This window comes from Leucopleurus acutus (assembly GCF_964270905.1).
Source record: "Leucopleurus acutus genome assembly, chromosome: 8".
Lineage (NCBI taxonomy): Eukaryota > Metazoa > Chordata > Mammalia > Artiodactyla > Delphinidae > Leucopleurus > Leucopleurus acutus.
In genome coordinates, this window is record NC_139151.1 from 109611547 (window position 1) to 109633011 (window position 21465).

At 59.8% G+C, this 21465-nt stretch overlaps 4 protein-coding genes across 6 annotated transcripts; 1 reads left to right on the plus strand and 3 right to left on the minus strand.

Moving 5' to 3' along the window:
- Positions 1-309: 309 nt before the first annotated feature.
- On the minus strand, positions 310-6189 carry RIC8A (RIC8 guanine nucleotide exchange factor A). Of its 2 annotated transcripts, none has more exons than XM_082843897.1 (10): positions 6032-6189; positions 5707-5754; positions 5030-5212; positions 4448-4539; positions 3826-3976; positions 2879-2974; positions 2649-2793; positions 2429-2573; positions 1890-2009; positions 310-1489 (listed from the first exon to the last, which is right to left on the minus strand). In XM_082843897.1, the coding sequence occupies exons 1-10, from the start codon at positions 6113-6115 to the stop codon at positions 1369-1371; spliced, it is 1185 nt and encodes a 394-aa protein (XP_082700023.1). In that variant the 5' UTR covers positions 6116-6189; the 3' UTR covers positions 310-1368. The 2 variants fall into 2 exon arrangements, with proteins under 2 accessions (XP_082700023.1, XP_082700022.1); XM_082843896.1 differs by having other exon boundaries at positions 5030-5620.
- A 254-nt stretch (positions 6190-6443) lies between these two features.
- BET1L (Bet1 golgi vesicular membrane trafficking protein like) lies at positions 6444-12005 on the plus strand. 2 transcript variants are annotated; one of them, XM_082844174.1, is made up of 4 exons: positions 6444-6954; positions 9129-9220; positions 9462-9518; positions 9645-12005. In XM_082844174.1, the coding sequence occupies exons 1-4, from the start codon at positions 6924-6926 to the stop codon at positions 9810-9812; spliced, it is 348 nt and encodes a 115-aa protein (XP_082700300.1). In that variant the 5' UTR covers positions 6444-6923; the 3' UTR covers positions 9813-12005. The 2 variants fall into 2 exon arrangements, with proteins under 2 accessions (XP_082700300.1, XP_082700301.1); XM_082844175.1 differs by lacking the exon at positions 6444-6954 and adding an exon at positions 7632-7923.
- Positions 12006-13503: 1498 nt separating this feature from the next.
- Positions 13504-16213, minus strand: CIMAP1A (ciliary microtubule associated protein 1A; the record flags this gene model as incomplete). Its single annotated transcript, XM_082845059.1, has 6 exons — positions 13504-13593; positions 13916-14056; positions 14882-15003; positions 15147-15248; positions 15734-15934; positions 16105-16213. 6 exons carry the CDS (start codon positions 16211-16213, stop codon positions 13504-13506), a joined length of 765 nt encoding a protein of 254 aa, XP_082701185.1.
- Positions 16214-18324: 2111 nt separating this feature from the next.
- On the minus strand, positions 18325-20015 carry SCGB1C1 (secretoglobin family 1C member 1; the record flags this gene model as incomplete). The annotated part of the gene is made up of 3 exons (XM_082845060.1): positions 18325-18557; positions 18839-18965; positions 19983-20015. The coding sequence occupies 3 exons, from the start codon at positions 20013-20015 to the stop codon at positions 18325-18327; spliced, it is 393 nt and encodes a 130-aa protein (XP_082701186.1).
- Between the last annotated feature and the right edge of the window lie 1450 nt (positions 20016-21465).

A 21465-nucleotide genomic window follows, 5' to 3' on the forward strand; every position in this document is an offset into this window, starting at 1 on the left:
ACCCTGATGCCTTTCACATCAACCCCCAGACTCATCTGTTCCAGACCATTCCAGCAGCTTCCTGTCTCCCTGTTTCTACTCGCCCCCATCAGGCCTTCTTCCAGTAATGCTGCTAGAATTAACCTCTAAGACAGAAGGCAGTACTCATTTGGAAACCTCGCCTAGCTCCCTGACCTGTGCTCAGGCCACACTGCTGTTTGGGCAGAACATACTGTGGTCTCCCTGCTTCTGTACAGGCCTCTTCTGGGGTTGCCCCAACCCTGCCCCCAGTGCTTTCTCCTTCCTGGCATCTTGTCTTCCCCACTGGGCCCCTGGGCTGGAGCAGATCTCACCGACAGACTCCTCAGGAGACCTGGTGGCCTCACTCTTCAAGAACAAGACATGCGGGCTTCCCTGGTGGCAAAGTGGTCGAGAGTCTGCCTGCCGATGCAGGGGACACGGGTTCGTGCCCCGGTCCGGGAAGATCCCACATGCCGCGCAGCGGCTGGGCCCGTGAGCCATGGCTGCTGAGCCTGCGCGTCCGGAGCCTGTGCTCCGCAATGGGAGAGGCCACAACGAGAGGCCTGCGTACAGCAAAAAAAAAAAAAAGAACAAGACACGCATACGCACCTGGGAAAAGCGCTGAATTGTAAGAAAAACATGATTCTATTTCTGCTTAACGTGCCTTTACTTGGTATCTTGCACATGTATTCACACACAAACATCCCTGCCTGGAACTCTTTATTCCAGAATAATGTTTCTGTGAAGCTCTGTGGTGCATGACAGAAGTCTAGACTTATGGTTTCAGGAGAGACATTTTCCTTCATGTATTTATGGTTGAAACCAGTGGGAAGGATTGAGACCCAACTGTCACAACCAGAGAACTTGGGCACTGAGCCAGGACCGAGAATGCAAGAGGCTGCCAGCCGTGCACTCAGTGGGGACAAAAACAGCAGATCCTACCTTGTGTGTTTCTGGCATTAGCATATAAAGTTCCAGCAGGTTCTTTCCCCTGTGAAATGTGGTGCTTGCCCAACACCAGCTCTGGGCCTGCATGCCAGCTGTGGATGTGCTGTGTCTCACTCAGCCCCCGCCCTCCCAAACCCATGTACATTTCTGCCTTCAGTTAAGCCCTGCCCTCAGGCACACATAAAAGAAACCACTTCATTTGCGGAAAGCAAGGCTGAGTTCCCAGAGTTCATAGGACAAGACCCTCGCAGCCCTAAAGAGAAGAAAATGGACCAAAGGCAAATCACGAATAGAAGTGTGGGAGTAAAGAGAAAAGGGTCTCCGAGTTGGAGGGAGGGATGTGGCTTCCCCAGGTCCTGGCCCCCAGGACTCCTCTGGAAGCAGCACCAGTTCTGAAGGGCAGCGGAAGAGCAGCCGTTCTCAGTCAGGGTCCGAGTCAGGGTCCGAGGAGAGCTGTTCCTCCATGGTCTCGCACATGGCATCCTGCAGGGATGTGAGCTGACCCCGGGGACTCATCCCCATGGGCTGGATGACTCTGTGCCTGAGGGGAAAAGGCGTGGAAGGGAAGGGCAGGGGTCCTGCTCACCCCTGGCTGCGACCTTCTGTTCCACCAAGCTGCTCCTGTTTACTGGGGAAGCCTGGGTGGGAACTGTTTCAGTCAGGCCTAAATCCTAACTGCTACCTAAGCTCTGAGACCTTAGGCAGTGTCTTAATTTCTCTGGGCCTCAGTTTTCATCAACTGTAAAGATGGACCTAATACCGACCTCAGCCCTAACCCCTGGCTAGAGAATTTCCTCCAAGACAGGTGATTTCAAACATTAGTAACGCAGCCCTGCCAGAACCTAACCCCCACTCTGATCCCACTTCCTGCGGCTCGCAAGACAGGACGTGGGTCCTTCTCCTTTGTCCCAGCGCTGGGCCCCTCCTGCCAGGCCACATACCTGGAGAGCTTGTCAAACATGTTCACCAGCTTCATGGCCTCATGCTCTTTCTGCTCCTCTGTCATGCCCTCCATGGGGTTGGGAGGCTTTTCCTCTACCCTTCCAGTCACTGGGTTTATGCTGTTTCACAAGAGAGGGAGCATGGGGAACGCATCAGTGACTTTGCAGGACAAAAGAAGGCTGTGTGGGGTGAGTGGAGTTCCTTATCTTCCTGCTTGGGCTTGTAATGGCAAGAAACCCATTTTCCTGGGTGCGGGGAAGGCGAGGCAACTGCAGAAAAGCCCTCCCTCCTGGAGCAGCAGGTAACCAGCTCCTGCCGTCTGGACCACCTGGTCCCCGGCACTACTCGACCCCCTTCAGCCGGTGTTCTCAACAAAACACCCTGATGTCAGAATACGTGTCACTTGGGAACAGCAGCCTGATTCTATAAGGTTTTACCTGCTGGTCACCCTGTCCTGCCCACCCTACGGGCCCAAATGGGTGTGGGAATAGGAATGGGGGCCGAGTGAGGGCAGCCCGAGGATGTGGGGGGCACACACCTGGCCTTGGCTTCCTTGTACTCGTCTGTGTCCGTGTCCTCGTCCTCCGAGTACTGGCCCTCAGGCCGGCCCCCTGCCATGAGGCCCCTAGCAGCCAGGAGGCCAGCAGCATTCCCGTAGCCTGTGTACTTGATGAATCGGGGCACTGAAGGGCAGGGCACAGGTCAGTGTGCAAACGTGGCTGGGGAGGGGCAGGCGAGGGGCTGGCCCCCCGACTCACCGCTCTCAGAGCACAGGACAAACAGGAACTCGGCTGCCACCCTCTTCACGTCGGTGTCCAGGTGCGTCATGAGGCGAACCAGCTTGTTCCGCAACAGCTCCCCCACCTCGGGCCGGGTCCTCACATCCCGCAACGGGGGCAGCACCTGGGGATGTAGTTGTCCCTGAGCCCAGGCCTGGAACGACCAGGGTCTCTGACCAGGGCCTGACCGCGGCCCCTCTGCCCCGTACCTGGGCCTTCAGGAACTTCCTGGCGGGGCGGTGCATGCGGGCACACTCCGTCAGCACGCTCAGCACGGGAGCCACACTCTCCTTCAGCCTGTGCGTCTGCAGAGGAGCCTCTGTCACTGGACTGCGCCCATCTGACTCGAGGCCAGGGGAGCTAGGCACATGCACCAGATGGTCCTGGCAGGAGGCGTTCGGGACGAGGCCCCGCCACAGGGGCCCCAGCTGAGGGGCTAAGAGAGGGCAGTGGGTGTCTGTGTGAGCTTCGAAAAGGACAGGCGTGGACCCTAACTCAGGGCCATTTGCATGCCCTGCAACTTGAGGCAAATCACTCAACTGCTTTGAGTCTCACTTCCCTCCCTTTACACCACAATGGTGGGGAAAACAGTGTCCCAAGCTGTTAGCACACCGCCAGAACACAAACCAGCTCCCAGGGCACGCAGGCAACATGGATTCCCCGGGGCCCTACAGAATCTCTTTGGCTTGCGTGATACATCTGCGAACGCCAGGGGGGCTGGTTAGAGCACTGGCTGGCCAATGCCCTGGGGTGCAGCCGCAGGAATCAGGGAGCCTCTGGCTTGAAGGCCCTATGGGTCCCCTTAGGGACGCCAAGGCACGGCCGATGCTCGTCACCAAGGGCTGCTTGTGCTCAGTGACACTTTGAGTTTAGGGTCACAAGCAGGGACTACGGGTGGGCGGGCTTCTCAGGGCCACTCAAAGACAAGGAGAGCTAAGAAAATGAGTCCTTTGCTAGATTCTGAAAACTTGTTTCCGTATACTTCTCAGGGAGAAGGGTCCAGCCTCCTGCGTGGCCGGACCGTGGAGGAGCTGGAGCGTCACCTGAATCACACTGGGGGGCTGATCTCCACCTCCCAGCGTGGACTACAAAAACGCAGCGACCACAGCTGCTCGGGAAAGCCTGGACCAGAGCCACAGCAGCTCCCCCTGCCCACCTGGTGCAGACGCTTCTCCAAGAAGCTGAGGAGAACACGAATCACATCCATGTTCACTCCCAGGAACTCCAAAGAGCCTTCGTGGGGTTCCAGGGTGAGAAGAACGTCCAGACTTTTGAGGGGCAAGTTCCCCAGGAGGTTCACCGTGTGGCTGGGGACAGATGAAAGGGGCATTTGGTAAATCCAATCCCCGAGCCCAGGTACAACGCTTGCCACCACCTGCTGGGGCCACGATATGAACCAGCGTTAGGGGCCTGAGCAACAGCACGAGGTACCAGAGCTGAGGGGAACACTCCCTGCGAACGGCCGACCTAGTGCACATCTGGGTCGAAGCAACGCAGTCAAAAATCAGAACCTGCCTATGCGTAGGTTAGCAACAATGGACGTGAACAAGCGTGCTGCCTTACAGATACCATACTGTCCGTGACGCTACCCAAAGTCCACTGGCACGTTCCTGTCCCCGGACTCACAGCTCTTGTCCTAGCTGTGTACTGTAAATGCCGGAGCTCCCCGGAAACACACTGACGTCCGTCTCACCCAGGTGAAAGAAGACTCTAGAGCTAGGAACCACCAGGGAGACCTGCGAGCAGAACGCCCCCCGCACGACAGGCACCACCCTCACCCGTGGAACTCCTCTGTGCGGTCTCCAGCAGCAGCAGCCATCACGCAGTGCCGCAGAAGGGTCCCCAGGTGCCGGTAAAGGGCAGTGTCTTCCTGACCAAAGAGAGAAAGATTCCTGTGAGAGAGAGCCCCGCTCGCCCCCATCGCTGCCAGCTGAGGTTCTACCGTCTGGCCCACTGCAAGCCCACGCGCGCTAATTACACACCTCTACTGTACACCTGGATGCTGTCCTCTCCCACGCGACCTGAAGAGCACCCTCCTGACTAAGAACGTTGACGGATCCCTTTGGAGCTGCTCTGCGCTTTAGGTCCATGCTCACAGAGGCGTGGTGATGAGTCTCTCACAGCCTCCCCCCACCAAACAGCCCTCCTGCCAAGCTGCAAGAGCCAGTTATGCTCTCCACCGCCCTGAGAAAACTTCCTTGAGGGCCCTGTCCCGGATGGGCATCTCCCTGCCTTCTCTTGACAGGCTAAGAGTTCCTCCTGGTCTGACGTGGAGAAATTTGAAGGTACCTGGCAAAGCAGCACGTCCAAGAAACGTCCAAGTTGTCATACCCCACCCACAGGCTAAGATCAGCCCTCACCTCGTCCACTTCCCTCTTGATGGAGTCGAAGGTGATGTTGAAGAGCACTTTGAGGATCTCCATGGCTCGCTCAGTCTCCTGGGGAGGCAGGAGCTCAGGGGGCCTCTCTCCAGGGGTCATTCCCAGCGTCAGCTCCAGCGCTTCGGTCAGCAGGTGCACTCCCTGCAGTTCCTGAAACAGCTGCTGGCGCACATCGGCGCGAAGTGCCGTTAGCAAGAAGAGGAGGCGCAAGTCAAAGAACTGGACGTCGTGCGGGAAGCTGCTCTGGCGGTACAGCCCCACTCGCTCTGCGAGCCTCACCACTAGACCCTCCTCTGCCGCCAGCACCTGTGCCACGGGGCTGCTTAACACAAGGTTGCACAGGCACTTAAGGGACTCAAGCACAACATCCATGTCCAGGGGTTCGGGGACCGAGCCCTGGGAGGCGGAGATGCCAGCATAGCAGGCAAGTGCCTGCAGGCTCCGGCGGCTGGTGAATGAGTCCAGGCAGCTGCGGTCCCTAGACAAGATGCGGATGCTCTGCAGCCAGATGATGCGGCGGGAAGGTGGCAGGCCCCGCTCCAGGACCGAGACCAGCAGCTCCGCCAGTCTCTGTGGGCAGGGAGAAGAGCGGTTCCACCAGGCTCCTCTACCTGGGCCACCCGTCCCTGCCCCTCTACCCTTCGTTGAGCACCCACCTTCCTGTCCTCCTGTTGGGCAGCATCAAACGTGAAACTCTGGCAGTTCTGCAGAGAGACCCAGAGGCTCAGAAGGCGCAGGCCCACCGCGGCAGAACCCGGGCTCCGTGGATAGGGACCTGAGGCCGCAGGCACCGCTCGGAACAGATGGCGCCCCAGCCCCACACACCAGCCCCCACAGCAACTCCTCAGAGACTTGGCGCTCCTCCCCGCCGCGTTCCCTTCCACCCTCAGCCCCTCGCCACGCTCACCACTCACGCCCCCGCCGCCGGCCACGCGTGCGGACCCCACCCGGCCTCACCTCCTCCCTAAACGTCCCGCTCACCTCCCGGTTGTATGCGCGAAGAGCCTCCATAACTACGTCCTCCTCCCCCGTCTCCACGGCATCCGCAACCGCCCGGGGCTCCATGGCGGGCCCGGGACCCGGCGCCGGGAAAGCGGGAAGCACCTCGCTTCACGGTTCCCGGCCTCCGTCTGCCTGCCCCGCCCAGGCTCGGCGCACTGGGGTGGCCACGACCCGGCTAGCGCGGCGCCGCGGGGCGGGGACTGGGAGGCGCGCGGGGGAGGCCGGGACAGGGTGTGCGGGGCGCCGCGGGGCGGGGCCTGGGAGGCGCGCGGGGGAGGTCGGGACGAGGCGTGCGCGGCGTAGTCTGGGCTGCGCGCGCCTTAAAGTGGCGAGCCCTGGAACAGCCCCCCTCTAGGACCCGAAGGCTTTGCCGCCAAGTGAACTTGGGCTTCAAGATCCGACTCGGTGATCGTCCGACCTCTGGGCCCGAATCGCCCCTGAACCGAGCGGCGAGCCTCGCTTCTTGGGCCGGAATTCCCTGTAGGAGAGGACCTCAGCCCCCCACCCTTCCATCACACGAACACCAACACTCCTCTTGATGCACAGAACGAATGAGATGTCCAGGAGAAAGCCGAGGTGGAAAGGATTTTGCAACCCCGGGACCACTTGGTTTCTAACCAGGCGTTTGAGTGCCTACTGCATGCGAGGAGCCGGGATGCGGGTGAACAGGACCCAAAGGTCCCTGCCTTCGTGCAGCTTATGTGCCAGAGGTGAAGACCAAGAAAAACGGGCAAACGAGACGACTTTAGGCATAGTGTTGTGATCGAATAAGAAAAGGGGCTTGATGGACTGCAGGGAGACCTGAAGAAGTGCCATTTTTGCTGAGACCGGTTGGTAAGAAGTGAACCAGGAAAGGATCTGAAAGAAGGTCATGGAAGGTAGAAGGAGTGACCAGTACAAAGGTGGGAATGGCCGTGGTGGGAGATAGAAACGTCATTGTTGTGGCTGAGAGAAAGGGGAGAGTGGGGAGGGGAGGTCAGGATGAAGGCAAAGCCTGGTCATGTGCGGTGACTTCCTTGCTGTTTAAGCAGGCACACCTGTTGGTCTGGCCTGGACTCAGTTTACTACTTGAAAAGCAGAGATGATAAAAGTTCCCATTTCAGTGGATTGTCAGGCGGACTAAATGACACACAGCAAATGCTCCATTACGTTGGGTGGTAACTTATAGTCCATCCACTGGGCAAGAAGGCTTTGTTGAGTATCTACTTTGTGTCAGGCCCCTTGTCAGTGCCCGGGTGCAAAGTCAAGAAGCACTGACTTCTACCGTCCCCACTCCCCTTACGCTCCCACTCCTCTTCCTGGTTTCTTGTTTTCTTCGGAGTGCTTCACCCCTGCGACTTCTGCACTGCTCGCTGGTTCCAGGCACTTTCTAGGCACTGATCTCCACTTTGTTCCGCCGGCAGTAACTGGAGCCGGCCTTCGCACCGAGTCCGCTTCTTAGCCGCACCGCAGCCGGGCGGGCCGGGTCGGGCCTCAGGACCCGGGCGGGGTCGCGGCGAGGAGCCTCTCTCGCCTGGGAAAGGGCCCGTGAGCTCTTCACAGTTAGGACCTGAAGCCGCCTTAGGCGGGAATGGCTGCGGGAGTGTTTGTCGGCACCCTAATTGACATTAAAGACACTAACCACCCAGGGGTCCCAAAAGCAAAGGGCTCGCCCCATTCCCAAGCCAAGCTGTGGAAGAAACGTCAGATCCTTCCCTTCCCACTGCCGCACCCCCGCGGCCTGGACCTCGGCCGGAAGTCGGAGGCCCTGAGGCGGAAGGGGCGGGACCGGAAGCCACTTCCCGCGAGTGTGCCACGTCAGAGGAGGTTGTGGCCGAGCCGGTGACGGATCCCCGGGTCGGAGCTGTACGGGATGGCGGACTGGGCTCGGGGTGAGTGCGGGAGAGCCGAGGCGGATGGCGGCGCGGCCCGCCGGCACCGACGCCGCTGCCCGCAGGAGCCGCCTTTGCCTGCCCCCCATCCCGCTGGGTGGCCTCGTCCGGGAGACCCTCGGGGCGGCCGGCGACGGGGCAGGGCGGCCGGGCTGCAGCCAGCAGCACGGTGGAGGAGTCCCTGGGGCCCTGTGGGCGCTCCTGCCCAGCTGCTCCGTGAAGCTGCTGGGTCCGGAGGCCCGCAGTCCCCACCCCTGCGAGATGGTTCTGTCCGGGACCTCGGCCGGGCCGCCTGGTCGACGGGTCCCGGAGGCTAGCCCCCTCGGAGTGGGGGCTGCGCGTGATGAGAGGGCCCAAGCAGGCCGCGTACGGACTCGGGCTCAGGGTGCCCCACTTGCCCCCGGGAGCCCCTCTTCTCATTTGCCAAGTGGAATGCTGTTGCTTGTTTCGCTGGGCTGTTGTGACCTTTAAGGAATTAATGGATACAAGGAGTTGGTAGAACGCTAACGCCTCTAATTTTGGGGTCTGTACACATTCGTGGTTCTTAGGGCTGTGCTCCTATTAGATGAGTCTCATTGAGGTTTCTGGGCCAAGGCAGATATGCACTCTGAACTTTGGGGGAGGCAGTTGTCACCCACCCGATAGGATGGTAATTTTAAATCACCAAGCCCAGCCCCTGTCGTGGGCCAGGTCTCAGCAAACACCGTGCTCTGGGTGTCATGCAAGGCCCTGTGTGGGGTGCAGAAGTGAGCAGACCTAGGCCCTGCTGTTGGGATCAGTCTCAACCTTTGTTACTAAGGCTTTCCTAAGGCTTTACCAGAGTCCACTGGTTTTCTCTGAGAACAGGTTCTGTGTACGTCGCTGGTGATATCCATGGAGGGATGGTACAGGTTCTGTCACAGAATGTCAGAAAGTGCTGGTTGGACTGAGCCCTTTGGAGGTGCCTACGCATCCCAGCCTGGATGAGTACACAGGACGTGTGCTCACGCACACTTGTTTATACAGTCTGTCTTGTGTGTGGAGTCCACGTGTTGGATCCTGGGTTAGGGCGGGACCTGCTCAGTAGACTCAGGAGGGCCCAGTACCTCCGGACACCCGACTGGGCCAGATGGGATTGGAGTGAGAGCCCTGAGGCCACAAAGGGCTGAGGTGCAGGGGATGCTCGTGGGTGGATGCATGCCCTCAACCTCTGTCTTTACTTGCAGCTCAGAGCCCCGGCGCTGTGGAGGAGATTCTAGACCGGGAGAACAAGCGGATGGCTGACAGCCTGGCCTCCAAGGTCACCAGGCTCAAATCGGTCAGTGGTGGTCCTCTCCTTTTGCCTCCACCTAGCATCCTGGAGGGGGTATCGGAGGGAGGGTGAAAACCTGGAAGGGTTTCAGGTAGTTCCATCATCCTTGTCCCGTCTGTGGCACACTCACTTGTGTGCGGCCCAGGTGGCATTTGGATCTCCTGACCTCTGCTGGTCTTGCTGGGGGTCAGGTGCCGTCCACTGTGTTTGTCCTGGTCTGACCCTGCCTCTTCTGTGTTCTGACCAGCTGGCCCTGGACATTGATAGGGACGTGGAAGACCAGAACCAGAGCCTGGGCGGCATGGTAAGGCCCGTGTTTTGCGAGTGTCACGGTCACCTCTGCTCCCCACCGCCTGCTGTGCAGCCCCCACATGTGTGTGTGTTGTGGGGTCGCCGCCCCTGTGTGATGATGATGGGATTCCTTCCTCAGGACACAGATTTCACGAGTGTGACGGGCCTCCTCACGGGGAGCGTGAGGCGCTTTTCCGCAATGGCACGGTCTGGGCGAGACAACCGGAAGCTTCTGTGTGGTATGGCCGTGGGCCTGATCGTGGTCTTCTTCATCCTCTCCTACCTCCTGTCGAGGCCGAGGACGTGAGCCAGTGGGAGCTGGCCCCTGCGGGTGCCTCGGGCAAGCATGGTCCACCTCTGCCCGGCGTCCTGGGCCAGAGAACTTAACGGCAAAATACTCCTTTGAAACGATGGCTGTGGCCCAGGGGCCTTGTCCCTGTGTGGCTGGGGGCTCCGACCCGGTGAGCTTGTGTTAACTGGCCCCATGTGTGCAAGGGGCCCATCTTCATGGGGCAGCCAAGGCCCACTTCCTCTGCCACCTTGGGTGCTAGAAGCCCCAGCAGAGTCAGGTCCAAGCAGAGCAGCTGGGCATCCTGGACACGGCCACCTGTGAACAGCAGCTCTTCCCCTGGCCCTCGAGTTTCTGAACGTCTCCAGGCTCTTCTACGCTGTTCTTGTCTGGATAAGGCCACGTCTGGTATTTGAGATGCTTGGAGCTGACATAGGAAGGGGGTGTGGCAGTGAACCTCAAATCATCGCTGTCACCTTCAGCCGAGTGTTCTCAACCCAGAGATGGCAGTTGCTCCTGCCCAGAGCTGCTGGGCATCCGTGGACCAGTGGAAGTCAAGGGTCCTGCCGAGAGGCCTCTTCCTGCCTTCCAGTCCCACAGCTGAAGCCCGACCCTCAGGGAAGGGCAGGGGTTGTGGATGGAGTTGGGAACTGCAGCCTTCGCTGAAAGCATGGGGCTCACATTCTGGTGATCTCCCGGCCATGTATCCAGGTGCAGAAAGTGATACTTTCTCACGACTCAAGATCTACCCAGAGCACCAGAGATCTATTTCCAGGAGACCAGATCTCTGGAAACAAGTCTATCTGGCATTTCAGAGTCAGGCAGGGTGTGAGGAGGGACTTTCGTGGGTATAGACAGGAGGCTTCCAAGTAAGGACTCTTCATAGGACCTAGAGGTTAGTTTCTGAGGGTCAGCGGGCAGTTTCCACCAAGCCTGGCCCTTCCACTGCGGTGTTTGCCCATCTCTCCCTGGGCCCTCAGCGCCCACTCGGTCAGTCCCCTGCTCACTCGAACCTCGAACTGAACCACAGGCCGAGCCAGACTAGTGGCTTCTTACCCCACTGAGACCTCAGTATCCTTGTCTTCACAAAAAACGCTTACAAGAAACGAGTCACCGGCTGTGTCCTTCCCTGCCCTTGTTCGACCTTCTGGTTTCCTAGTCAGCCCCCCTTACTCCCTGAGGGCTACTGGCTCACCGTCCGCCTCCCCGCACGCTCGTGCCACGCGCGGTCGCGTGCGCCAGCCGCATCTGCTGCCCCACGTTGCTGGTGTCTGGCCCCGGGCACCGCGCCTCTGGTGCCGCTGCTGCGCCTCCCCTCGTCCTCCGCCCAGCAGGCTGGCTTCACCTCGCACGCTTGCCTTGGTGCCCTCTCTTCCGCTGTACCTGCGACCTGAGTGCGCCGTCTCGTCCAGTGTGTGCTTGTGTCTCCCCCGGTGAGACTGCCTTGCTTGTCTCCGTGTCTCTGGGGCTTGGCTGTTGCCCTGTCCTCCTGGACGTTCCTTCGCAGGTCTCTGGTCCTGCCTTGACCCCCAGCGCCCTGTGCGCTGCGGCTTTGGCTTCGCCTGCTTCTCATCTCACATTGAACCTTGTCGCGGGGCTTCGTCCTCTGGTCACCAAGCTCAACAGCTGCTGCCTGTGCAGTGTCTCCATCTGGTTGCCACAGGCCCTGCAGATACACCGAGACCTGAGCTCCGTGGCCCCCACCTTGTCTGGGCCTGCTAACCTTGCTTCCTGAGAACGTGGCTCAGCCATGGCAGCCTTCCCCCCGCAGATGCTTTTATGTGGTGTGCCCCCTTGTCTTGCCAAGGCAGACCAGGAATTTAGGGTTTGCCTTCAGGGTGGCACACCGGCTGCTGTGTTCTCTCCTCAGGTCTCCGTCTGTGCCTCCCCACCTCTCCACCTCCACGGCTCTTTGCAGCCCTTCCACCTCTTTGGGGGTCTGGGTTCTAGTTTCTTTCTGGTTTACTTTCTTGCTTCCTACTCTCATTGTGTTAGGTGAATTCCTGAAGGGAGCAGGGCACCCCTGCTGCCGCTGTGTCGGCAGGGTTTCCTGTGGGGCCTTCCCTGCTCAGCCCTGTACACTGAGCACCTAATCCTGTGGGTAAGTGGGGTTTGCCGAGGTTGATCCCGGAGACCATAAAACAGAAGGACTTGGAGCCTCCCTCTGTGCCAGGTGAGGATGAACTGCCAGGTTCTATCCCATAATTCATGGACAACACATTTAGCAGTAAAAATTTGGAATAAAAAGCTTCGTGATGAAGTAAACCCCAAGCCTTTGGTGTTTTCATTTCCTTGGGGGCTTCAGATAGCTTTGTCTGGAACTGACTCTGCTCCATAAACTGGCCGTGGGCACCAATGGTCTGGACTCTGCTGCTTTCCTTCTCCTGGGTCCCTTCTCCCCTCCTCACTCATCCCCTCAGGCGGGCAGACGTGAGCTTGCCACTTCCTGTTGCTGGACCTTCCTTTGCGCGAGTTTCTGTGACTCAGATGATAGCATTACCTCTTCAGGATTAAAGGGATGCAGGTGAGGTGTTTAGAACAAGTAGCCTGACACGGATACAGCTGAGTGAGGGTCAGCAGCTGTACTATGCTTAGTGCAGCTGCAGCCCACAGTCCCACGGGGGTGACAGGGCTGCCTGCCCAGGGCTAGGGTGAAGGTTGGACTTCATTCCTCAAGACTGGCCTTGGACTCCAGGGCATCCTCTGGAAATGCCCCTCTTCATCACAGCTCAGACACCCCCTTCCCTGCACAGATCTTATGCTTCCCGTATTATCTTTGATGTTTAACAGATCACCTTCAAATATAGTCACTTAAAGTTGCAGTAATACTTTATGTCTCATGGCTACTGCTGGAGTTTGAGACAGGCAGAGCGGAGATAGTTGTCTCTGTGATGTTAAGGTCTCCGTTTGGAGACAAGAGACTGGCACTGCCACTTGCTGAAGGCTCACACACATCTATAGGTCATTGCTGGTGTGAGCTGGGGGCCCAGCTGGGTTCACTGTGTTGCCGTGTGTTGAGCTTCCTTACAACATGGTGGCTGGTGTGACAGTGAGCAAAGAGAAGAGGGACGTCCAGGCAGAAGCTGTTTTCTTTGTATGTTGCATGGCCTGGCTTCAGAAGTCACGTAGCATCACTTTATTCAGGACGGTCACAGGCTCTAGATTCCAGGGGAGGGACACAGACCCCATCTCAGCAGGGGAGAGGCAGTCACACAGGGAGAGGACCACATGGGAAGGGACGAATGCAGGTGTGACCGTCTTTGGAGGATACAGCAAGGTGCGGAGGGCAGCGCTCAAGGCAGAATCAGAAGGGCAGGCATAGCAGCGTCTGATGCTCCTGAGCCCTCCTCTCTGCTCAGACCCCAGGCCCTGGAAGCTAGGGTGGGACCTGACATGGGCTGGCATGATCGCCCGTGGGGGCCCCTTTCTGGAAAATGTTAATCCTCCCTCAAGGCAAACCATCGCTAACGGAATCCGCGATTTATTGTATATCTGGGCACAGCAGGAAACACGTTTAGCAAATGGGAAAGCGTAGAAAAAACAGCTGGTCACAACTGTCCGAGCAAGCATGCTCTGCCCTGCAGGGCCAGGCCGGCTGCAGCCCAGCTGGTAGAGGAGCCGCCCAAAGCCCTCAGCTCAGGGAATCTGTTGTTGGGGGGACATGATGTGCAGAGGCTTAGTTAGCGTGACGGGTGGGGCGGGGCCAGGGCTAGTCCACGTCCACGACCAGGGGTGTCATGTAGTCAGAATGCTTGATGCCAAAGGTGACGATCGGGGCGCGGGGCTTGGTCACTGTCACCTGGGAGAGGAGAGGCTGTGAGGGGCCGGCACCCCTGCCCCCACCCTGCAGGCTCTGCCCTCACTGGGGCTGGGGCTGCTGTACCCCCTAAACCGCCGGCCAAGGTGACCAGCAGGAAGCCCCTCTCAGAGCCTGGTGTGTGGTGACACTCGGCAGCGCTCACTGTCACCAGTGTTTGGGGACACTGGGGACCCAGAGCCTGCCGGCTGGGGAAGGCTGGTGCTGGAACGCACAGTGTTCTGATGGTGCCTGGCCCCCGTGACCCTTGCAGGCTTACAGACCCGTCCCCACCCCACCCCTCCGGGCAGTACTCTTGCCAGACCTTCTCAGGGCTGTGGGCTCCTGGTCCTGGCTTGTGGGTCTTGTCCCCCGGGGGCTCCACTCGGGCAGCCATGGTGTACTGTGGAGCCTTGAACTTGGTCACCTGGACATCGGTCTGGCGGTAGGCTGCGGGACCTGGGGTCTGGGAGGTGAAAGAGGCTCACACAGGCTCGGCCTGCCAGGGCGTGTGACCCCAGAGGGCAGGGGCTGGCATCAGACACTGGGTTTCAGGCCCCAAGTCACTGTGTGTCAGGGGACTCTTCTGTCTCCAAACGATGGCCACACCATGTGACAGTACCCTAGTGCTGTGGGGCCCGTCTCTGTGTGGAATGTCACCTTCCCTTCAGCCTGGCCGTGGCAATGACACCCCAGTCTGTGCCAGCCCCAGACTTGCCCCTTCCATGAGTGTGTGTGAGAGAGGACTCTTCCTAGTTGCGGACTCAAGGGCCTGGGGCTGGTGAGGTCAGCGGTGCTGTGATGCCACCTTGCCAGTCTCCCCAGGCTCCCCAAGCTCCCAGGTACACAAGCACCTCAGGGCCTTTGCACTGGCTGTTTCTGCAGCCAGAACCCTCCTCCCCCAAGTATGTCACAGCTTATTTTTCTCCTCTTCTCAGCTTCTTCCTGCATGCCACCGTGTCTCACACTGCTCCTCGCCCCTCAGGCGGCACCCCACTCAGGCAGCGCCCACACACTGGGTGTTGAGCTGTTCGTCTCTCCCCAGCACCATCGGTCTCCATGCCGAGCCTCGGCCTCTTCGTCCTCCTCCACTGTCTGCCCCTCCTCACCTCTGGGATGTAAACCCGTGGGGGTGGGGACAGACGTGTGGCAGGCTCCAAGAGGATGAAGGAGCTGAGGGGCTTCGGGAGGATGGGGGTCAGGCTGGTGGGTCCTAGGTTCTGGGGGAAGGGGCCCGAGGGCCGTCTCTCTAGGGGTAAGCAGTGCTCTGCCCGAGCCGGGTGACCCTTGCCTTGTGCAGGTCGTCGCTGAAGCTGCCCAGCTTGCTGCGGCCCTTGATGGAGAAGGCGGGCTGGGAGGCCTTGCCGACAGTGTGGGGCCCCATCACCACGGGCAGCATGTAGGCAGCGGGGCCTGTCGGGGGCACAAGTGCCGAGTCTCAGGCTGGACGGAATCCTGTGCCCGGAGTCTCCACCCCCATCAGGCCAGACCCCTTCACCCGCCCTGCCCGGGATCCTCGACCCGGTCAGCCATGGGCCATCGGGGCTGTGGCGGACCTGGGGTGCTGTCCACTCGGAAGGTCTTGGTTCGGGCAGAAATGGAGTGGCTGGGCGCCGAGTCGAACACATGCTTGGTAGATTTCTCTGGAAAGTAGTGGCCTGAGGGTGGGGGGAGGAATGGTGTGGGTGCTGGGACGGGGAGGACCAACCAGCAGATGCAAACAGGTGCCCGGCCCTGCTCGGGCGGTTCTAGGAAGACCTGCGACGTCGCAGGCCTGGGGCCTCTGGGCCCCAGTGAGTGGCGACCGGGATTGTGCACGGGTGTCCACGACGGAAATGCTGGCTGCAGGGGCTGGGGGGAGGCAGGGGCTGCTTTGAGAAGGAGGGCGAGTCTGACTTGGGCCTGGTGCGGTGACTTTGGCCAAGGAAGGCCCAGGTCAGAGTAGGGCACTAGGGTCTCAGAGGCTGCAGTGGTGTCACAGCTCCACCTCCAGGCCTGATGGTATCCCTTCATGAGGAGAAAGGTGGGTCAGGAGGGTGAGGATGGCTGTACCCCTCACACCCTGGCCCTGCCAGGCCTGCAGTGGCCACCAGCAGGGTTGGGCGGGGCGGGGCGGGGCTGGGGCTGGGCCAGAGTCCGTCACCAGGGCCGGGGGTCAGCGTGGTCTTAGTGCAGTAGCGCCCCAGGATGGAGTAGGCGGGGCCGATGTCCTTGCCAGTCCTCAGTATCTTGGGGTTCACGCTGTAGCGGGGCCCCGGGGAGCAGTTCTCTGCCAGGAGCATGGGGGCCCCGTGGAAGCTGTAGGCCGGTGCACGCAGCTTGTCAGGCGTGTGCTTCACAAAGCCTGTGGGGCAGGGGCTCTGAGCAGCTTGGAGCCAGACCCTGCCCTTCTCCCCCAGACCCCCCATTGACCCCAGAGGGGTTGATGGGCTGGGAGTCAGGGATGAGCCCTGGCCATCCCCGGGCTCCCCGCAGACCTGGCTCCTGCCCCCTCCCAGGCTCCCAAGCGCTTACCTGTGGTGGGTGGAATCAGGTACTTGGGTCCGGGGCTGCTGTAGAGGGCCATGATGGGTCCCCGGGGGCGATGGGGCCTCCAGGTGCCCACCCATACCTCCTCCGCCATGCCTGGCTCTGTCCACGGATGGAAGGGTGACAAGGTGCTAGGAGGCCTGGGCCCTCCACCCCCATCACTGCCTCTGCCCCCACTGAGGGGCAGAACTGTAGGCCACAGCCTCCTCAGTGGGGTCTTGAGTTGAGGCCCAGACTTCAGAGCAGTGGGAGATTCTGCCGCACCAACCCGTCCCCCCGCAAGGGGAGGAGCCTCAGAGCCTGGTGGACAAGCCCATGTCTCTTTCAGCGCTCACGGGCCACCCCACAGTGGCTCTGAGGGGGTCTGCGCAGGTGCTTCCTGCTCAGAGGACCCTGGACGTGACTGGGCAAGGAGCAGTGGGCAAAGGTGGGGAACTTCTGGGGTGAGACTGTGCCGTGGGCTGAGCAGGGGTCTGCTCTGGAGGGGCCCTCACCTCCTTAGTCCAGGAGCAATGCTCAGAGCAACCTATGGACCGAGCCTTCTCAGAGGCAATCCCGTCGCACTGGCCGCGGTGCCAGGGAGTCCCAGAAAAGGAGCATGGCGAGGAAGGCCTCTCCCTCTCTCTCCTCTCCCCCTGGGGGCTTCGAGAACTGGGGAAGGGGCCCGGCCCCTGAGCTCTAGAATGTGGCTCTGTGGGGTGGTGGGTTCTAGATCACTGTCCGTGTGATGGAGACAATGGCCTCAGCCCGTGGAACCCGCCCCCCACCCATGCCTGGCTCGGGACCCGGGTCTTTGCTCCTTGTTGCAGGGTGCAGGCCAGAGGCGCAGAGGGCAGGAAGGGGACAACTAGGTCCTGGACTAGGACGGTGAGGCCATGGGACCCAGAGTCCGAGTGGCCGAGGAGTAAGGTCCTCAGGGGCAGAGCTGAACCTCCTCAGTCCTGCCCCCGGGAAGGACTGAGCTGGGGAAACTGAGGCACAAGAAGGCTCTGGCTGTTGGGGATGCTGGGATCCAGGGTGCAGTAGGGCTGCCCTGGTTTGGGGTGGGGGCAGGAGTTGGCATCGGAAGCTGCTGCTCTGCTGAGGGCCCTTTCCCTGACCCTGCTCTCCCTCCTGCATCACGCTGGCTGTGCCCGCCCGTCGGACCCTGAGTGTCCTCGTTAGCATGTCCTTCTTGGGGCTCCGGCTGGGGCTCCGTCTCTTTCCTTGGGTGACTTCTCAATCCCCTGGACCCGTGTCATGTGTATATTGTGCACATTTATTGTCTCAAAATGATAACCTTCAGATGCAGAGCGCCAGCACCCAGCCTCTTCCCTCAGCCCTGGCCACTTCCTCTTTCTGGGGCTCTTTGCCCTTCCCCGCTCTGAGCCCCTGCCCCCGACCTCTGCCTCCGCAGGCCTTCTTGTGTCCTGATGCCTCCCTGCATCTACATGTCTCGCCTATCTGTCTGTCTTGCTTTGTCCACCTGCCTACAGGGGCGTCTGCCTGGATTTCTGTTGGTGGGTCTGCCCTCTGTGTGGGGTTACTGATACGTGTGTGCTCCGCTCACATGATCCTATGTGTGAGCCTGTAGTTGTGTGCCTGAGGGTGGGGAGAGACGGGAGCCGGAGGCTGAGCTGCAGGAGGCTTTGTTGATTGGCTGGCTTGAGGATACATTCATGCACAGGGAAGTGGAAGGGGTGTCGTCGTCATGGTTGCCTGTGCGGCTGGTCCTACGGCTGCTTGGAGCCACGTCTGGGGTCCACTAGGCATCGTCCTGACTGCCCAGCACTTGCACCCGGAAGGCAGACACGTGTGGGCCAAGAGGCCTGGGGTTCCCGTGCCCGGTGATGAGTAACTAGAGAGCCACGGCTCCATCAGGCAAACAGGCCCAGGCCAGCCTCTGGGGGGACGGTGGGCTCTGGACATGGCAGCCGGTCCCCTTCCAGCAGCTGGGGAAGCGGGGTGTGCACATGTGTGTTTGCATTTGTGTGTGTGTCAGGTGTGAGCGTGTGCGTATGCATGTATGTGCATGTAGGGGGAGGCTGAGGGCTGCTCTGCAGGCAATGAGGTCTGGGATGTCCACCCTTGCTGGCTGAGGCAGGTCAGGGTGTCTGTGGGGTGCTGGGGTACGGGGTTGCTGCACTGGGTGGGTGATGAGGGGCTATGGCATTTGGTGGAGGACCTGAGGAGTAGGACTGTGGGTCCTGCTAGGGCTGCAGGCCTTTAGGGAGTGGGGTGCCCCCCTGGCCACGGTACCAGCAGCTTGACCAGCTCCGCCTTGTGCATGGGCTGCAGGCCATCTGTGCAGGACTTGAGCTTGGTTACCGCTGCCTTGGCATCTGTACTGACGTCGTACTTGCCCAGGGGCCCCTCACAGAGCTCCTCTGCAGATCCCACCAGCAGCATTTGCAGGAAGTCGATGAAAAACTCGTTGTTGTCCTCCCCCGTGGTCAGTCCTGTGTTGGGATGAGATGAGGCCAGGTCAGGACTCCTTCCAGCTCCACCCCCAGACCTCCCACCTCTAACCTCAGCGGTCTCCAGACCTTCCCCATCAATGTCCCCCTCACCTGCCCCAGATCTTCCTCCAAAACATCCCTCAGCTCCACCTGCCCGCAGACCCCTCCCGTCACCCTAAGCTCAGCGGCCTCTTTCCGCTCTGGGTTCCCTAGCGTCACTGAGGAAGGAAAGCCAAGCCTCTGACTCAGTGGAATTTCCCCTCCGTGTGAGGTTGGCTGACCTGGAGCTTGGATCGGGGTCAGGGTCAGCCTGGGCTGGGCTGGGTTGGTGACATTGGGCATGGTGGTGACACAGGGGCTGGGAGAGAGGTTGAGCTGGGCTGGGGTTGGGGGAGGGTTGCCTGGGGACTGGGGTCGCCAAGGGCAACAGGGTCATTGTCCACATCTGTGTTCTGTGATGGAGGTAGGTTGGGGTGCCTGGGAAGGTGGGCACCAATCACTGCGGGGCCCAGTGCCTGGATTTCTAGCTTCCCACGTTCCCGCCCATTTCCCCCGACACCAGCCCCCCGAATGTGCTGGAAGCACCTGTCAGCGCACAGACTCAGCACGGGTACCGAGCAAGGAGGGCGCCGCCCACCTTCGTGGCGGACGCGCAGGCTCCTCAGGAGCCGCCTGGGCCTGCTTTACGCCTCACAGGCACCTGTCCCGGGGGCGGGTCCGACCTGCGCGTCAGGACGCAGCCAGTGCGAGCAGCGGTGGGGCAGCCGAGGGTGTGTCCTCTCCCCCTGCCCAGCAGTGGTTGCCGAGCAGCAAGGGGCCTGGGTGCTGTGTGAGGGGTGCTTGGCAAACGTTCGGGGTGAGTGCACAGAGGTAAGGGGGCGACGGGAGCCTGGTCAGCAAGGAAGGGTGGTGTGGCTGGGGACGCTGAGGGCCTCTGGCCTCGCTTGGCTTGCGGCTGAGAGTGGCAGGCTCTTGGGCTAGGCCCAGGCCTTTCTTTTGGGGTAGGAATCCCCCCTCCACTCAGCATGCTTTGTGGGCCAGCGCTGGGCTCTGATACCTGAGACAGCCTGGAGGTCTCCACTGGGGCAGGGGTGGGGGACTTCCTGGGGTCTGCAGATCTGGGCGGTAGGAGATGGGCCCAGGGCCACAGGAGGCCCGAAGTGGGCAGCAGCCTCCAGGGGATGGAGGGTGGGCCTGAGAGTGACTGAGGGGCGAGGAGCTGGGCCGTCTCTGGGACCTGGTGGGATTACAGTCACTTGCAGGAAGTGAGGAGGGGCTGCAGTCTGACTCAGCTTCCTTCTGTGGTCATCCAGCCTGGGGAAGTCTAGGATCTGGGGGAGACAGTCCAGTGCTATGATGGAGAAAGGGGGCTGCAACACCTGGGCCCATGACTAGACGGCCCCTAGAGCAGTGCTGCAGTCTGACCTTTACGCCGTGGGCCCTCTTCTCCTGTCCCATGCTGCCACCTGGTGGCCAATGGCATCCTGCAGGACAGGCCCACTCTCCACAGGGCCCCTGTGAGGATCCAGGGTTTCAGGCCCTACCTGGCCCCCAGGGGCTCCTCATTCAGTGCTGACACCTCCAGATCAACCTTGTCCGGATTGATTACCCTGCCTCTGCTTGTCACCCTGCCCCTCACTTGCCCCCAGCTGTCCCTGAGTCTGTCACAGACCACAGACCCTTGTCCTGTGTCCTCTGAGTACTCAGAGCCTCTCATCCACTTGAGTGTCTGTTTATAACAAATAGTCTGTAGTCCCCTTTGCTAACATGAAAGGAAATCCATGGGCGATATAACCTACTTCTGCTCACAATTCCAAGAATGTAGGAGAAATAACGTGTAATGAGGTCATCTGTAACAAAGCAATGTGGCTTCATGAGTGAGAGTGCTTTCGGCAAATTTGAGCCCCTCCCCGTCCCCAAAGGCCCAGGGGGTTCTGGTCAGTGGGACAGGCCTTGCTCTGATTATGCTTTGATGGACCCACATCATCTTCTTTAACTTAGTGGTGCCACCTGGAAAGATGTTTAAAGGCGCTGTCCCTGGGCTGTGACATAGTCCAGACCCATGGAAGCAGGGTTCCGGGGGCAGGGCCTGGATATCTGCCCTTCTGAATCCCTCCGGCCCCAGTGGAGACCGTCCGCCCAGCATTTATTCCCCTTCCTCTGCACTTTTCTCCCAGTCTCCAGAGTGCTGTGTGTTGGTTTGATATGATTTCAAATGCACTTTTTTATGACTTGAGTGAAGTTGTTTTAATCCACCAGTTGTTTTATGACCAAGACCAAAAACAGTTTTTGGAAGAAAAGTTGTTTTGATTTAAGAATGAAGTGAGCTGTGTCAGGGTCACTCCCTAGCAACAGGGCACTGGATGCCGGCTCCTGGCTGGTTAAGCCGACTCTCTCGAGAATCTCACAGAAAAGGTACACCTCGACTAAATGTGGACTTTATTCCTGTCATCTCCCCTTGTGTGGGACAACAGTGTAATTAACCTGTCGCTTGTTTGGATTATGTGATGTCTTTATTGCCTTATTGTAAAGAGACATTATCCTGTATGCTACTGGCTTGAGCAGTTATTGTAACTCCCGCCGTGAACCTGTGTCGAATAAACTATTGGCAAAGACAGTCTCAGCCTCCGAGAGTGATCTGCCGCCCCCTCCCGCAACAAAACGGCTGCCCCACCTGGAGGTGGGCTGGGTGCCCCCCTTTACTACGTTTGGATCGCGCTTTTTCTTTTTCCCCAAACGCCGGGCCCCTGGAATCACATGCTATTGAACGTTGCTCCTGCAGCCCTTCACAGGCGCCGTCAGTTACGGAATCCCCAACAATCTCTCATGGCTGCTGAGGATTTGAGCCTCAGTTCTGTCTTGCTCTGCTCACTCCTCCAGGTACCATTCTTGGTGACTTTGCTATGCA

Excerpts from the sequence above, each read along its gene's own strand:
- RIC8A (XM_082843896.1), bottom strand. The coding sequence starts at position 6,115 with ATGGAGCCCCGGGCGGTTGCGGATGCCGTGGAGACGGGGGAGGAGGAC. Across the intron at positions 2,794-2,878 it reads GGAAGTTCCTGAAGGCCCAG|GTGCTGCCCCCGTTGCGGGA; the intron begins GTACGGGGCAGA and ends CTACATCCCCAG. Across the intron at positions 1,490-1,889 it reads ATGTTTGACAAGCTCTCCAG|GCACAGAGTCATCCAGCCCA; the intron begins GTATGTGGCCTG and ends TTTTCCCCTCAG.
- BET1L (XM_082844174.1), top strand. The coding sequence starts at position 6,924 with ATGGAAGGTAGAAGGAGTGACCAGTACAAAG. Across the intron at positions 9,221-9,461 it reads AGGTCACCAGGCTCAAATCG|CTGGCCCTGGACATTGATAG; the intron begins GTCAGTGGTGGT and ends TGTTCTGACCAG. Across the intron at positions 9,519-9,644 it reads ACCAGAGCCTGGGCGGCATG|GACACAGATTTCACGAGTGT; the intron begins GTAAGGCCCGTG and ends TTCCTTCCTCAG.